The sequence below is a fragment of the Callorhinus ursinus genome, unplaced genomic scaffold, assembly GCF_003265705.2.
Source record: "Callorhinus ursinus isolate GAN/ISIS: 27379988/994484 unplaced genomic scaffold, GSC_fseal_2.0 scaffold56, whole genome shotgun sequence".
In the NCBI taxonomy this organism is placed as follows: domain Eukaryota; kingdom Metazoa; phylum Chordata; class Mammalia; order Carnivora; family Otariidae; genus Callorhinus; species Callorhinus ursinus.
The window spans coordinates 5,366,490-5,382,373 of NW_027397118.1; the positions used below are offsets into that span (position 1 = coordinate 5,366,490).

The 15,884-nt window shown below is 49.0% G+C and overlaps 1 protein-coding gene across 4 annotated transcripts in view; it reads left to right on the top strand.

The window, feature by feature from the left end:
* The first annotated feature begins 11,125 nt into the window (after positions 1 to 11,125).
* The window catches only part of BRD7 (bromodomain containing 7), a 42,335-nt gene continuing 37,576 nt past the window's right edge, over positions 11,126 to 15,884 (top strand). The window contains exons 1-2 of one of the 4 annotated variants that reach the window (XM_025852375.2): positions 11,126 to 11,382; positions 11,855 to 12,063. In XM_025852375.2, coding sequence (XP_025708160.1) covers positions 11,334 to 11,382; positions 11,855 to 12,063 — 258 coding nt within the window. In that variant the 5' untranslated portion in view covers positions 11,126 to 11,333. The remainder of the gene's footprint in view (positions 11,383 to 11,854; positions 12,064 to 15,884) is intronic. The other 3 variants (XM_025852376.2, XM_025852377.2, XM_025852378.2) reach the window with 3 other exon arrangements.

Here is a 15,884-nt window from a genome sequence, read left to right on the forward strand (position 1 = left end):
TAAAAAATTTTAATAATTGGGATAAGTTAAAAAGTCCCTTGAATCTGCAGATCTTTTCACACTATTGAACCGCCTTTATTTTTTAGATTTTATTTATTTATTTATTTAGAGAGAATGTGAGCAGGGGGCGGGGCAGAGGGAGAGGGAGAGAGATCCCAAGCAGACTTCCTACTGAGTGCCGAGCCTGATGTGGGGCTCCATCTCATGACCCTGAGATCATGACCTGAGAACAAAAGTCAGAGGCTCAACTGCCTGAGCCACCCAGGTGCCCCCCCTCATTGAGCTTTTGAGTCAAAACATTGACAGAGGTGTATATCTGACTTTATCAAAGCTCTCCTTTGGTGTCTAATTGTTCTAACCTAGAGGCTTCCTGTTTCTTGTCCAAGAAAATAAAGCCTAGGTATAAACCAATGTTCTCCAACAGTGTTTTTCAAAGTTTAATACATATATATGAATCACCACGGATCATGTTAAAAATGTAGGTTCTGGATGGACTCTGAAAAACAAACTGAGGGTTCTAGGGGGAGGGGGGTGGGGGGATGGGTTAGCCTGGTGATGGGTATTGAGGAGGGCACGTTCTGCATGGAGCACTGGGTGTTATGCACAAACAATGAATCATGGAAAAAAAAAAATGAATCATGGAACACTGCATCAAAAACTAATGTAATATATGGTGATTAACATAACAATAAAAAAAATTAAAACTAAAAATGTAGGTTCTGATTCCACAGTTCTGAGATGGAGCGAGAGATTCTGCATTTCTCCCAAGCTCTGGGGTACTGCCAATGCAGCCAGTCCGTGGACCACACTTTGAGGAGCGAGGCTCTAGAATATGCAGTAATGGAGCAGTGAATATGTCTCCCGAGGCAAGGAGATGAGAATCACTACCAAACTCCGGTTTGAAAAACGAGTTGGAAAATATCTGGGATGACATATTCCAAAACGTTACAGAAAATGGTGGGATTATAAGCAATTTAAAATTTCTTCCTTATGCCTATCTGTATTTTCAACTTTATCTATAACATATGAATACAAATTAAGAAATAAATAAGCATAAAATTAAATAGCTGAATCAAGAAAAGCCTAAAATATACACACACATTTAAAATAAAACTTGATCAGACACTGACAGAACATCAGAAGTGGTTCCCCAGAACCAACCAAGTTTAAAAGGAAGCAGCCTAGTCTTTCTGCGGCCGCGAATAGCAAGCAGAATGGATGTCCCAGGTCCCACGGCTGGTTTTTGCAGCGCCAGGAACTTAGAGATCTGGGTGGCACAGAGCCAACCCACAGCCACAGCACACAGCGACTCTCTGTTCTCAGAGCAGGGTTTCCAGGAGTGATAGTGGACCGTGTCCCAAGCCTACACGACCATTTCTGAGCTGCTGTCTCCCCCGGCATCCCCCCCTCAGCATTCTTGCCTGCATGATTCTTCTTGTTTGAGCCACGCTTTCCAGCCCTGAACAGACCCCTGCAGAGCTTGCAGACTCACTGCAGCCTGGCACCCCTCCCTCCTGCACACGCCCTGGGCCGGCTCTGATGCTGGCATCCTCCCGGCGCGTCCCACTCTCCGAGCCTTTCTCCTGCCCCGGGCTGCTGCTCTTCTATCTCCTTTCCTGCTTCCTCATCGTCCACTGACCTTGATATTCAAAGTCCTCAAGGCTCTATCTTCTCTGGTCATTCTGTTCTCTCTTTCTGGGTGGTCTGATTCACTCCTGGGGTTCCAAAGACATCTCTAGACCAAAAATCTCTTCTCAGACAGACCTAGCCTCTCCTCTGAGCCCCAGACACAGGCACCAGCTTCCTGCTCATTCACAGGCATCTTTCGATTCTTCCTCCTAAGTGACTCTCAAATTATCCCACTGCACCAGCCCCTTGCCTGCATATAATCCAAGCCACCACCACCCTCACCCCCACTGTGAAGTCCAACGTCAACTCCTAGCTGCTCTCCCTGCCCTGTCTCTTAAACCCACAATTCCTTCTCTATTCAGAAGCCCAAGCACTCTTGACAAAATGCAAACCCGGTCATGTGCCCACATCCACTGCCTTCCGTGGCACCCCGGAATAAAATCAAACACCTCTGCCATGCCTCCTGAGGTTCTGCCCAGCCCAGCCTTATCTCTGGGCACTGCCCCCAGTGTCCCCTCATTTTTCTTGCTCTAGAACTGGCCTTCTCCCTTCCTTGCCCTTGAATATGCTGATTCCCTCCGCCCCGCTAGTGGATGTTGCTGATGCCCCGCCCAGCTCACCTGTCCCCAGGACATGCCACCTCCTGCAGGTGTCAGTGTTGGCTGCTGAGGGCCCGCTGCCACCAACTTCTTCAGAGGATTGCCCTGCATAGACTAGAGTGGTTCTGTGGGGGTCAGGAAAACCACTAGGCTGACCTCTCCGCCTGACCCCGGCTACAAAAGGCTGGCCCCTCTCCTCCAGTGAACTATTCTGCAGAGCCCTTCCCGCCCCACACCCACCTCCCTGCACCTCCGTGTGACTGAGCTAGGCAGAGGCCCCCAACCTCCCTTGGCTTCTGCCCTGCCCTACCCTGCGACTCGCACTCCCTTCCTGCTGTTTCCTTTTGCCACAAACAGACTCCCATCAACAGATTGCCCCACCAGCTTCTAGGGCACCCAACCCTGGGTGGCTTCCTCAGCAGGGAGCCCTGAACCCCTAGGCTGTGTCAGAGTCTTACCATAACAGCATAACGTATCACCACTCTGTTGTGTTCCTTCCTAACACTTAGTACAACTGCAGTTAAATACATCTGACTCTTGAACCACTCTGGAATTAGGGGTGCTGACCCCCCATGCAGTCAAAAACCTGTGTACAACTTTTGGGTCCCCCCAAAACGTAACTACTAATGGCCTGCCGTTGACGAGAAGCATTAGCAATAACATAAACAACTGATTAGCACATATTTATAGGTGTATTTATATGTGTGCGTCAGACCAAAATAAGTTAGAAAAAAGAATGTTATTGAGAAAATCATAGTGAAAATACTTTTACAGTACTACACTGTATGGAAAAAAAATTGCGCGTGGTGGATCTGTGGACAAACCCAAGTTGCTCAAGGGTCAACTACATGTGTGTGTGCAATCACCCGTTAAGTGTGTGACTGTGATTTTCACGCGGACAGGACCAGGTCTATTTTGCCTTCACTGTGATCCAGCACTTGGCACAATAGTAGGCAGTCAAGAAAATAGGATGAAGAGAGGCAGGGGGGCAGGGAGGGAGGAAGGTGCTCGTGCTGTCTCTTTCCTATTTGATCAGGGGTTCCAAGTTTCTCCCCGTCCAAGGGGCGCCTGGGTGGCTCAGTCCTTAAGCGTCTGCCTTCGGCTCAGGTCATGATCTCAGGGTCCTGGGATCGAGCCCAGCATTGGACTCCCTGCTCGGTGAGAAGCCTGCTTCTCCCTCTCCCACTCCCCCTGCTTGTGTTCCTTCTCTCGCTGTGTCTCTCTCTGTCAAATAAATAAAATCTTAAAAAAAAAAAAAAAAAACTCTCTCCCTGTCCTGGCAAAATCTGAGTCCAAATAACTTTCGCAGTTGTCAGCAATGGGCACCATTGCTTGGACTCGCTGCCCTCCCGCAACCAGCTCCGAGGCCACGAGGGGAGGGGAGCACAAGCTCCCCACATGGACGGCTGCCATCCGCCGCCTGCCTTTTGTTCACTCAGAGGCAGACAGCTGGGGAAGCAGCACCTGTGATCATGAGCAGCCCTGCGAGCTGCCCTGTTGACAGCCTGTCACAGGGAATCACCTCAGGCCACTGCAGCCCCAAAGAGCTGCCCAGTGAGCCAGCCTCGCCCCCTCGGGGCCCTCCGCACCCACTAACCGGCTGCAGCTGTGGGGGCCTGGGCTCTGGGAAATGCCTCCTCGCTCCCCTTCCCCCCAGGACAAAGGGCAGGGCGCCCCCCAGAGTATCCAAGAGAAACAGCTCTTCCTGCCCCCCCCCCCCGACCCCCTCTCTGGTCTTCCACACTCAGGAAGGCCTTCATTGTGCCAGAAGCCTTTTCACCCCTCACTGCCCCTGATCCTCATGCCAACCACACAAGCGCCCAGGGCTGGTTCTGCCCATTCCCCAGAGGAGGCTGAGGTCCACACAAACGAAGCCGAGAGAAGTAAGGAGCATGTGGACAACTGGCCTCGGGAGTTCCTCGCCTGGCCTACAGCTGCACGAGGGGGATTTGAGGAACACAGCAGGGCCGTGGGCGGGGGAGGAGGGGTCTCGGAGGCCCCTGATACTCAGGGCTTTCAGCCTGACAGGATCATGGGGTCAGTGCCCAGTAAGCCGCTTTCTTCTGTCAGGCCTGTGAAGAGTCTCCTCGGGATCTCCCAGAGCTGCCCAACCAAGGGAGGCCACACTCTACTCCAGGGTCAGGCATCCAGGACATCAGCTGTGTCCCAGAGCTCCCTCTCCACAGGGGCACCAAGTTCCAAAGGTCTGGTTGGGCGGGGAGCTTGGCACACCTCAGAGCAAGGGGGCTGCTAAGGGCCTGGCTTGCCATGGCCTCACACCCGCTGGGCAACAAGTCCTCTGCAGACAGGCCTGGCCCCGAGAGAGCTGAGCAGAGGCCATTTCCTGGGAATGCCACCCCCCCCAGTGGCCAGCCTTCCTCACTGCCTCTCTCCTCCTCCTCAGACTCCCTGGGAGGCCACCAGTCACCTCCTGTCCTCAGCCAAAAGACCCTCAGGGGAGAACGTGGGAGGGAATCATCATCATAAAACAGCATAATTATTCATTCATTCGTCAGACAAATAGTTCGTGAGGGCCTGCGCTGAGCCCGGGCTCTATGGTAGGTACACGGGACACAACCGTGAGTGATGTGGGCCCCATTCCTGTCCTCAGGGAGCTGGGCGTCCTGAGGGGGAGACAGTTGACTAACATGCACACAGACATGTAGCAGATATGTAACATGATGTTGGTGGCCACGTGTGCCATGAAGAGAAGCTGAGCCACGTGGGGTGAGGAGTCAGGAGGTGCTGCTGTGGATCACTGGTCCAGAAGCTTCTCTGAGGCAGTCCACCTGCGTGACCAGGATGCCACGAGGGCAGGATTCAGGCCAAGAGCCGAGAGGAGGGTGCTCCAGGCACAGGGAAGAGCAGACGCTGAGGTCCTGAGGCAGAAGCGGGCTTGTGAGGCAGAAGCAGGTGAGGAGGACAGCGTGGCCAGCCTCAGGGACGGGGGAAGGACGCGGGGCTGGAGAGATAATGGGGGCCGGATCGGGCCTGCCAGCCAAGGTAAGGATTCGGCTTTGACTCTGAGTGAGATGAGGAGCCATGAAACACTTTTGATCAGGGAAATGACCTTACCTCGAGTATGTTTTTAAAGGATCGCAAAATATTTAAAAATTAATATTAGCAGCTAGCATTTATTAATACTTGGCATTTTGACCACATTATCTTTTCATCCTTACAACCACCTTATGAAGTGGTAGACCTGATTCTCTTGCCCTTGTTCCAAGACTGACAACTGAGCTTCAGAGGGGTGAAGCGATGTGCCCAACGTCACATAGCTGCCAACTGTGAGCTCAAGATGAGCCAGTCTGTCCCTCTCCAGAGCTATAGGGTTACTCTGGTCCAGGGGTTGGGAGGCCTGGCTTCCAATTCTGACTCCCACCCTCTGGCCGTTGTGGTTCCTGTCTGGTCCTGGCATTGCCACAGCTCCAGCCTCTGTGACAGGGACATAACCTATCCTCCTGTGGGGGCTGCAGGGAGGACACTGAGCCAGGGTCCGGGCTGGCAGTGTGTGCACGGCAGATGGTCAACAGGTGTTAGTGCTCTAACACTCATCCCCAGAGCTTTGTGTTCTAGGGACCTGGTGAAACACATAAGGTCAGTCCACCTTGGAAAGAGGAGGCACCCATTCTGCGTCCACAAAAGCTGCAGCAAAGTGGACGACGAGGGAAGTGGCAGAGGCCCCCAGATGTAGGCAGGGGCTGGGTGGGACTGAGCAAGGTACAGAGTCAACCTCAGCCTCTCCCGAGAGACTGTCCTGTTCCTCTTCAGCCAATAAGGATGCACGAGAGAGAGAAGACCTCATCGCCTTATGGGAAACAACCAGCTCCTGCCAAGAGGCGTCCCCTCACAGCCCAGGTCAGAAGCACCCTCCTGCTCAGGAGTCACGAAACCCGCAGCTCCACCAGGACAGTGGTCTTCCCTCATGTGCAGCAGTCGTCTGTCATTGCCCAGATTCTCTTTGTTCATTTAGCCTCCCGGGACCCCAGAAATCCATAAACAGCAAATGACGACTATTTCCATGCTTTGACTTATCTTCCGATCCTCTGCGTGCGCAAACATCCACTCCTACCTGTTTGTAGGAGCGTACGAGTCCTCTTGTGCAATTTGTTTCCATCTGACGCTATTCCAAACATGTAGGAAGAAACTTCGGAGGTTCCTGGCCCTCTTTTTGAAGAGCCGGGTGGCCTACTGGTGAGAATGTAGGGTTGAGGGGCGCCTGGGTGGCTCAGTCGTTAAGCGTCTGCCTTCAGCTCAGGTCATGATCCCGGGGTCCTGGGATCAAGTTCCGCATCGGGCTCCCTGCTCAGGAGGGGAGTCTGCTTCTCCCTCTCCCTCTCCCCCTGCTTGTGTTCCCTCTTTCGCTGTGTCTCTCTCTGTCAAATAAGTAAATAAAATCTTAAAAAAAAAAAAAGAATGTAGGGTTGGGAGGTAGGCAGACATGGATTCAGATCCCAGACAGGCAAGCTGTGTGAACCTGGAAAAGCCACTTGACTTCTTCAGGCTCCAGTTTCCTCCACCTGTGGGGCAGAGACAAGAGTGTTCCTCTCACCAGGCCAGGAAAAGGGTAAAAGAGGATAGGTAGTGTGTGCAACACTCCACCCAAGTACCCTGCACAGGCAATGGTTCATTTGCTGTCACCTTTGTCCTTATTGAGATATGCAGCAGGCTCAGAAACTTCCCTGTTTGAGATAATACTTGTATATGCTCTATCTATGGCTGTGTAACAAATTCCCCTAAAACGTAATGGTTTAAGTGAACACACATTTTATTATCTCACAGTCTCTGTGGATTAGGAGTGTGACCACAGCTTACCTAGGCCTTCTGCTTCAGGGTCCCTTGAACGCTGCCGTCAAGGTGTGAGGCAAGGTTGAGGTCTCATCTGAACACTCCACTGAGGAAGAATTCACTTTGAAGCTCAGGTGGCTGTTGGCAGGGTCAATGGCTCAGGGGCTGCTGGACTGACGGCCTCAGTTCTTGCCGGTTGCTGGCAGGAGGCTGCCCTCAGTTTCTTGCATGTGAACCTCTCCAATATAGCACCCTGCTTCCTCGAAGCATGTGAGCCAAGAAGGCAATGCAATTGGCTAGCAAGACAGAAGTCACCGTCTTTTTTTTTAATTCTTTTTTTTATTTTTTATTGTTATGTTAATCACCATACATTACATCATTAGTTTTTGATGTAGTGTTCCATGATTCATTGTTTGTGCATAACACCCAGTGCAGAAGTCACCGTCTTAAGTAACTGAATCACAGAAGTGACATCTCGTCACCCTCGCCATATCCTATTGGCTAGAAACAAGTCTCCAGGTCCTTCCACACTCAGTTGGAGAGCATAAATACCAGGAGGCAGGAGTCTCCAGGGGTCACTTTAGAGTCTGCACTAAGTTCCGTTCAGCTAGCATTTTCTGGTGCGTTTTATGTACCAGGCTCTGTCCTGGAGCCGGGAATTTAAAAAGTGGATAAGTCAGGGTTTCTATCTCCCAGGAACTTCTGTGAGGTGTTTTCTGCTTCAGGCTCTTACTCATTTTTCACTGTTGTGAACGCTTTGGGACCTGTGTAGTATCTCTGTTGAGGGGAGGAGGGCGGCTACTCACTCCATAATGTGAATGAGTTAACTAGACCCTTTTCCTCCATCCCAGGCTGGTCAGAGAAAAGACACACCACACACACACACACGCACACACACACACACACAGAGTGAGCTAGCTGTGCAGGGCATTTGCAGAGAGTAGTGGTCACTGTGCTGCTATGGGAATGAAGGGAATGAGACCAGCCCCTTCTCTGGGGAAGCACACCAGATGATGGGAAGCAAAGCGGTAAACTCAGATCACAGCAGAGGCCGGACCCACAGGGGAGAGTTGACATCGCAGTCCCCCTTAAAGAAAAAGATTATAGCCAATGATTGAGAAGCTGAACCAAGCTTTGCCCTATACTTAGGGGGCAATGGTGGCTTGATCTCAAAGCAACTGGAGTTTTCTTCCCCAACACAACACCTCTTCCCCCACTCTGACTCCACCTCGTGGATGCCAGAGAAGCTTGTTACAGGGAGGCAACAACTTCTAGCCTTCATGAAAAAGCAGCTCCTTTTGTTCGAGAAACTTTATCTTCCCTGGCTAGCCACGAGGGTCTGATGGGGCCTGGCCGTCACAGACTCTGACTCCTCTTGGCCATGGGGGTGGACTTGGTACCCAAGCTGGATCAATCTCCCATTCACCAGTCCATAAAATATGTGACCCAACCCAAGCCAATCAGCCCTTCTCTGGCATTTCTTCCTGGGTGAAGCTGACAGAGAAGAGACTGTTGTTCCAGTTAATCAGGAAGCAGCTATGGTAACCATGTTTTCAGCCATATAGAGGGGAAAAAGAAAAAGATGGAGCCCAATGTACACAGAGACAAAACAAAGAAAGAGAGAGAGAGATACCAGCCAGCATCAGATCTCTGGTTCCCGTCTTCAAGCTTGACTTGAAAATCTTCTTATTTTGGGATGCCTGGGTGGCTCAATCTGTTAAGCAGTTGCTTTCGGCTCAGGTCATGATCTCAGGGTCCTGGGATCGAGTCCTGCATCGGGCTCCCTGCCCAGTGGGGAGCCTGCTTCTCCCTCTCCCTCTGCTTGCGCTCCGTCAAATAAATACAATCTTTAAAAAAAAAAAAAAAAAGAAAATCTTCTCATTTAGAATCTTTTTATTTTTCTTGAAATAATTCCAATTGGGTTTCTGTCACACTCCAACCATAGGGTCCTGAACTACAAGTCTACAATTTATGGTTGGAATTCAAGCTAAAGCTACAAATCTTCCTGGGAGATGTGATCCAGAGGTCCAAATTTTTACTAAAGTATAAATGACTAAGATCCTTTCTTGAGAGAAGGCTGTGATTATGGGCTTATTTGAAAATACACAGGGCTTTATAAGGTTAAAAGTAGAGATGGTCAAGACATCTTCACCATATTCACATGTAAAAAGGGCTTGTGATTTAAATTCAGAAAACCTGCATTTGAGTCCAGCCTCTACCACTAACTGGAAACTTACTTCACTTCTCTGGGCATCAATTTCTCCATCTGCAAAATGGGAGTAAGAATGTTTCTGTGCCTGGGTGTTATACGAAAACAATGAATCGTGGATCACTATATCAAAAACTAATGATGTATTGTATGGTGACTAATATAACATAATTAAATTAAAAAAAAAAGAATGTTTCTGTTCTTCCTAGCTTAGGAAGTTGTCGTGGAAAATTATCAACATTATATTGTTTCCCTGTAGCCAACATCCCCGGATGTGTTATATTAAATACATCTTAATATTATATTTGGGTAAATGCCGATGAACAGGAATGTGAATAACATCTCTCCAGGGGCGCCTGGGTGGCTCAGTTGGTTAAGCGACTGCCTTCGGCTCAGGTCATGATCCTGGAGTCCCGGGATCGGGATCGAGTCCTGCATCGGGCTCCCTGCTCAGCGGGGAGTCTGCTTCTCCCTCTGACCCTCTCCCCTCTCATGCTCTCTCTCTATCTCATTCTCTCTCTCAAATAAATAAATAAAATCTTAAAAAAAAATAACATCTCCCCAGTAGGGCTCAGCACCTGAGGATAAGAGTGAATGAGAAAAGCTTAAAATAGCATCAAGGAGTAGATGTCCATCTAAGAGCAATGGTGTTAGTCCGGACTCTCAGTTGGTACAGCTCTAATAGATACATTTTCATCATTTCTTTTCAAGTTAATTTCTAAATTGTATCTCTCTTTTCATTTTTTTAAAAAATTAACATTGGGGCGCCTGGGTGTCTCAGTCAGTCAAGCATCTGGCTCTTGATTTCAGCTCAGATCATGATCTCAGGGTGGAGATGGAGCCCCAATTTGGGCTCTGCACTGAGCATGGAGCATGGAGCCTGCTTAAGATTCTCCCTCTCCCTCTCCCCCTGTTCCTACTCTCTAAATATAAGTAAATAAACAGAAGCTTTTGAAAAAACTTAACATGCACATGAAAAAAAATTTCAAACAATAGAGAGAAGCATAACACTAAAACAATCCGCTTCAGCTCTACTGCAGCCTTTTCATCCAGATGTCAACGTTTATTTCCATATATGGATCTTACCAAATAACACTCGGTTTCATATTTTTTGATGTTGTTTTAGTTACAGTTTAGTTACAGTTTTACATGTCAGCACATAAGGGTTTTTTGTTTTATTTTGTTTTTAAGATTAGAATCCTTCTAGTTACCAATGTGCTGGATTTGCTGGATCTGGCATCCAGTACAGGGTTCAATAAATAATGTCAAAGGGAAGACAGAAACAAGGGGGAGGGGGAGAGAAACAAGGAGTCAGGGAAGGGGGAGGATGATAGAAAGAAAAAGGAGAGTGGTAGGAAGAGAGAGGGAAGGGAGAAAGAGAGGAGGGAGGAAGGCAGGGAGGGAGGGAGGGAGGGAGGAAAGAGAAAGGAACAGAGAGGAAGGGAGGGAGGGACAGACGGAAAGACTGGCAGACAGAAACAGAGGAAGAGAGAGGGAGGGACAGACAGACAGAAACAGAGAGACAGACAATGAGGCAGAGACAGAGAGAGGAAGGGAAGGAGAGACAGAGACAGAGCGGGAGGGAAGGAGAGCCAGACAGACAATTAGACCAACAGAGAGAGAGAAAAGGAAAGAAAGGAAGGAGGGAAGAAAGAGAGGGAAGGGAGGAAGAGAGTGGAGAAGAGGGAAAGAAAGAGAAAAAGGAGAGCAAGGAAGAGAGAGAGGAGAGAGAGAGGCAAGAGAGATTCTGAGCAGTGGACCCCGCCCCCGGCTCGGACTCCGCCCCCGGCCCGCGGCCTGCAGCGCCACCTCCAGCCGCCAGGGGCCGCCACGGGCAGCCGGCCGCACCCTGCGCGCGCGGCGGGCCCTCTCTCCCGCCTCCGCGCCGGCCGCTCGCAGCCCCGCCGCTGCTCTCCGGCTACGGCCGGGTCTCGCGCGCCGTCTTCTCGTGAGGGGCCTCGCGCCGCCCGGCGCACGCCGCCCCCCTGCCTCGCGGCGCGGGGTCTCGCGGGCCCCGTTCCCGCCCTCCGCTTGCCTGGCCCGGACCGGAAGCGGCGCCGCACGGCCTGGGCCTGGCGCGGGGGGCGGGCACTGGGGCCCGGTCGGATATGGGCAAGAAGCACAAGAAGCATAAGTCGGACAAACACCTCTACGAGGGTGAGGAGTGGGCTGCGGTGGGGGGCGGCGAGGCCGCGGCGGCCCTGGGCTGGGGTGGGGGTGGGGTGGGGAGGGAGGAGGGTCCTCGCTCCTTCGAGACCACCCTCGAGCTCTCGAGGCGGGCCGGGGGCCGCGGCTCCCACGGGCAGGCCGGGACCCGCGAAGGGGGCGCGGCCCGCCGGAGGCCGCGCAGACCCCCCCCCAGGCGGGGGCCGCATTCGAACCCCAGACCCCTCGCTCCCGGCGGGGCTCTTGCCGGGAGGTTTGACACGGCCCTCAGAGGCCCGCCGCGTTCGGGGCACCCTCGGGGCGAGTGTCCGTCGGTCAACAGGTGCTTCGCGGGGCGCCCACTGCGTGCCCAAAGCCGCCGCGGCCGTGGCGCCGCCTTCTCCCTCTGGCCTCGCTACCTCTGCATGGTGGCCGCTGCCCGGCGCGTCCCGCCCGTAATCGAGGCTCTCTCCTTTTGTTTAAGAGTATGTAGAGAAGCCCTTGAAGCTGGTCCTCAAAGTGGGAGGGAACGAAGTCACCGAGCTCTCCACGGGCAGCTCGGGGCACGACTCAAGCCTCTTCGAAGACAAAAACGATCATGACAAACACAAGGACAGAAAGCGGAAAAAGCGAAAGAAAGGAGAGAAGCAGGTTCCAGGGGAAGAAAAGGGGAGAAAACGGAGACGAGTAAAGGTAAATGTCGTTGCGTGGCTTCAGCGTTGCTGGTGGCACCACTTTCAAGAGTTCCCGCCGCCCGCTGCCAGCCTAACTTTATTCTCTTTGTGTCTAGCGAGACGCTAAAACGCCTGTAAAATCTGCTTTGTTTTGAGGAGGAGCAGGGAAACATGAATCATCTGTGAGTTTCAGCAGCTCTCGATTGTAAATACTCTTAGTTAAACTCAACAGCAAGTGAGTGAGCAGCTAAGTCCTGAATTTCAGGAACTGTCAGAGTACTTTCTCCACCCGGGAAAGGTAAAAGTCGTGCTCAGAAAAGCCTCAGTGTTGGAGCTTTGTCAAAAATCGTCAGTTCAGAAGTGATAGGGATCTGTTGGGGTTCAAATTTTGTTCTGACGTAAATAAATACGGTAATGCCAGATATATAATGAGCAGCTTTGATCTTAAAGCTTGAGTCTGTTGAAGAGAAAATTCGATCAGAGACCTTTGAGGGATATGACACCAGTGACAAAAATAAGCAGTGTCTTAACCATTTGCAGTTAATAGGAAAAAGGGGGGAAAGTAGCTGCTGTCTTGGTTCACAGGCTGGTCAAAATAATAATAGTTAACTTTCATGGATGATCATAGACATATCTGGAATTGTCCTAGACTTCTGCACTTCTCAGATTTAACCTGTCACTGAGTGACTTACTAAATCAGTTACTGGGTCTTGAAAATAGAGTTCCATAAGTTAGCTTTGTAATTTTTCTTACATTTATATATAACAGCAATGTTCTGTTCCATGGGATTAAACACGTCGTAAGTCACTAAATCTTAAGAGACTCTTTAGAATTTCTTAAATCTGTTATTTTTTGCCTGTTTTTAATTGCCTTTGGCTAGACTGTGACAATACATAGAACTACTTAATGTTTTCTTTTCCTAAGTTATAAAAGCCTCTGTATAGGCTAAACCACAAAACCGAGATCTGCAAACACTGGTAACTGTGAATTTAGGGCTGGCATTTTGTAGACCCTGCAGAGGCAATATAAGTCTTTATATTTGTGAAACAATGAATAGTTTATTAAATTTTTGAATTAAGCGATATAAATTAAAAAAAAAAGCCTCTGTATGCGTACGATTTAAGAAATTCAAGCAATACAGAAGTGAACAAAAGGAGGGCAATAAATTTTCCTCACCCTAGTCCCTCACACAGTCTCTCTGTCTAGAAGTAACCAGTTGTTGTTGTTTTTTTTAATTATTTTTTGTTATTTGTAAAGTAGTTTAATGAACATAGTTTTTAAAAGTCAAGAGTACTTCAAGGCTTTTAACACAAAAGCAGTCTCCTGCCCCAGCCTAGAGTTTTACTTCCCAAACTTTTTAGTTTTTTCTTTGGATATTTGTCTCCTTTTTTAAATGTAGGTTTATGTTGGTATTTCCTGATTTATCAGTTTACATCTTTTACTGGTCTGTTAAAGAAGATGAGAATTTAAATTAGTGTTCTACTACTGCTTCCTGCCCCCCATTTCCCTTCATCCATTCTCCCAGTATAGATATATCATAGTTGTTGGTTAAATCAGTATTCACTATTCAATTACTGTTCACTGGTGATAATGTATAATAAATACAGATTTGGTCTTGATCCCTTGTTATTTGCTTTCATTGGTTTGATTATCATGTACCAGTTCTTCCCAAACTCTGACAGATATATAAAACCCATCTGATTCCTGTTTTTCACATGGCCAAACAGTTCCCCTTGTCTTGAGACATCCATCTTGTAGCCTTCCGTGTCCTCCTGCTCTAGTCTGTATTAGTTGTTCTCTAGGCCTTCTGGGACTTTCCTTTGCCTCTTTCCTGGATCCTGTGTCTTATTGATTTACTCTCTTTTTCTGGTGGAATCTTAACTCTAGGAACTTTCTAAGAAAGCATTCATAGAAGATAGTTTTCGTAAGTCCTTATGTGATTGAACATCTTTATTCTACCCTCATACCCACTCCTGTAGATTGATGGTTTCACTCAGTGTGGAATTCCGGATTGAAAATTACTGTCTCCTAGAATTTTGAAAGCATCTTCTCTCATTGTCCTTGTTTTAATAGCACCCTGTTCTTGTTTTTCTCTGAGGATATTAATTGGTGGGCTTTTTGCTTTTTTTTTCCCCCCCCCGTTTTCTTTTGCTCCCTGCTTTGTCTCTCTGTCCCCTCGAGTTCTTCCGTTTATTTTCTTGGTCTCCTCTTTTTACGTTAACAGCATCCCTTAGTTATCTGTTGAGCCTTTCTCGTCTGAATTTCAATGTGCAGCACAAAAGCCCGATGAAATACTGTGTCTAGACAGTTTGTCAGCTGTAGAGTCACTAAACAGAGACCTGATCATTTTGGTGGAACCCCCAGGTGTCTGTTCTCCAGGGAAAAATCCCTCCTGGAACAAGGATTTTACCTGACTGCTGGTATTTCAGGGGCCAATAGGGGTAGGAGACTGAAGGTCCTCCCACCCACTGCTCTGCTTTCAGTCCAGCATCTCTCTCCACTCCTGACTGGTATCCAGTCTGGAGACTCTCTGGTTCCTGGTGGCTCCAGGTTTGAGCTTTTCCAGGTTTCTGGGGTTGTGAACTCTTCTCGTAGGTGTCCGCTTCTGGATGGAGGCGGTAGCTTGCTGTCTGTGATCTGCACGCTCCTCCACTTGCCTCTCATCTCCCAGGTGTGTGGGCGGCTTTCATCCCTGTCGTCTCTTCTGTACTTTGTTCATCTCATTTAACTGGGAGTTGAGGTCACCCCTTTTAACCACTTCTGATTTTAGTCCTGGCACCATAATGCCAGCTGATATGCTTGTGCTATTCATTTCTTTTATCACTTACCTCATTCTTTCTATTAACTACATAGTATTTGGTTATATTGATGTACCATATTTTATTTTATACAATATTACGTCTAAATGTTACAAATAAAGCTGCAGCGAGTCTCATGGAGACAAATCTCTGTATACTTTTATAAGGATATCTTCAAGATAAGTTCCTGGAATTCTCCCCCTCCCATTCCAGCCACTCTGCTCTTTCTTGACTGTGGCTCTAAGTGTCATTAGACTTCATTATATTTTGATTCCATTGTAAATTAAGATGCTTTTGCATTCATAGTCTTACTTGGACAGAACACCCTGCAAATAGGACAGGTAGGTTAGTTTCCATTTTACCTTTCATAAAATGGAAACTCAGAGAAGTGAAGGGAATTTGTGCAAGGTCCCGTTTCCCCAGGACTCAGGACCAGGGACCAGGGGACATTCTCTGGGGTGTCATTGGTTCTGTAGAGGCTGTTTGGGTTATCCCTTTTTTGCAGGCCAGACTGGGGATGGGGAGAGGGCGTTCTTTTGCTAGTGTTGTCTAGGTAGGGAGGCTTCAGAAGGACACCCCACTGTGAGCTATGTTCTGGATCTCCAGGGAGTTTTAGGAACAGCAGTTGCCTCTGGTCTCTTGGGGAGAATCAGCTGTGTGACATCCTTGGGCCTGGGAGTGGCTGGGGGATGTGTGGTTCTAAGGGATGGGTGATGCTCTGTCAGTTCCATGTGGCGGGAAGGAAGAAGGATGCAGGGAAAAGATAAAGCATGCCCTTTCCCTTTTAAAGCGTTTTTCTGAAAGGCGTTTGTAACTTCTGCTTATATTTCATTACCCAGAACTTACTTAACCACATGGCCACCCTAGCTGCTAGGGAGGCTGGGAAATGTCTTTTAGTTGGGGAAGGGGGTGGAGGCCTCATACCCTAATAAAAATCAAGGATCTGTTACTTGCGGAAGATAAAGTTTTAGGGAAGCACACACACATGTAACATAAGACCCTATAAGTTTTCAAAAGTGTTTAAGTGATATTCTTCTCTTGA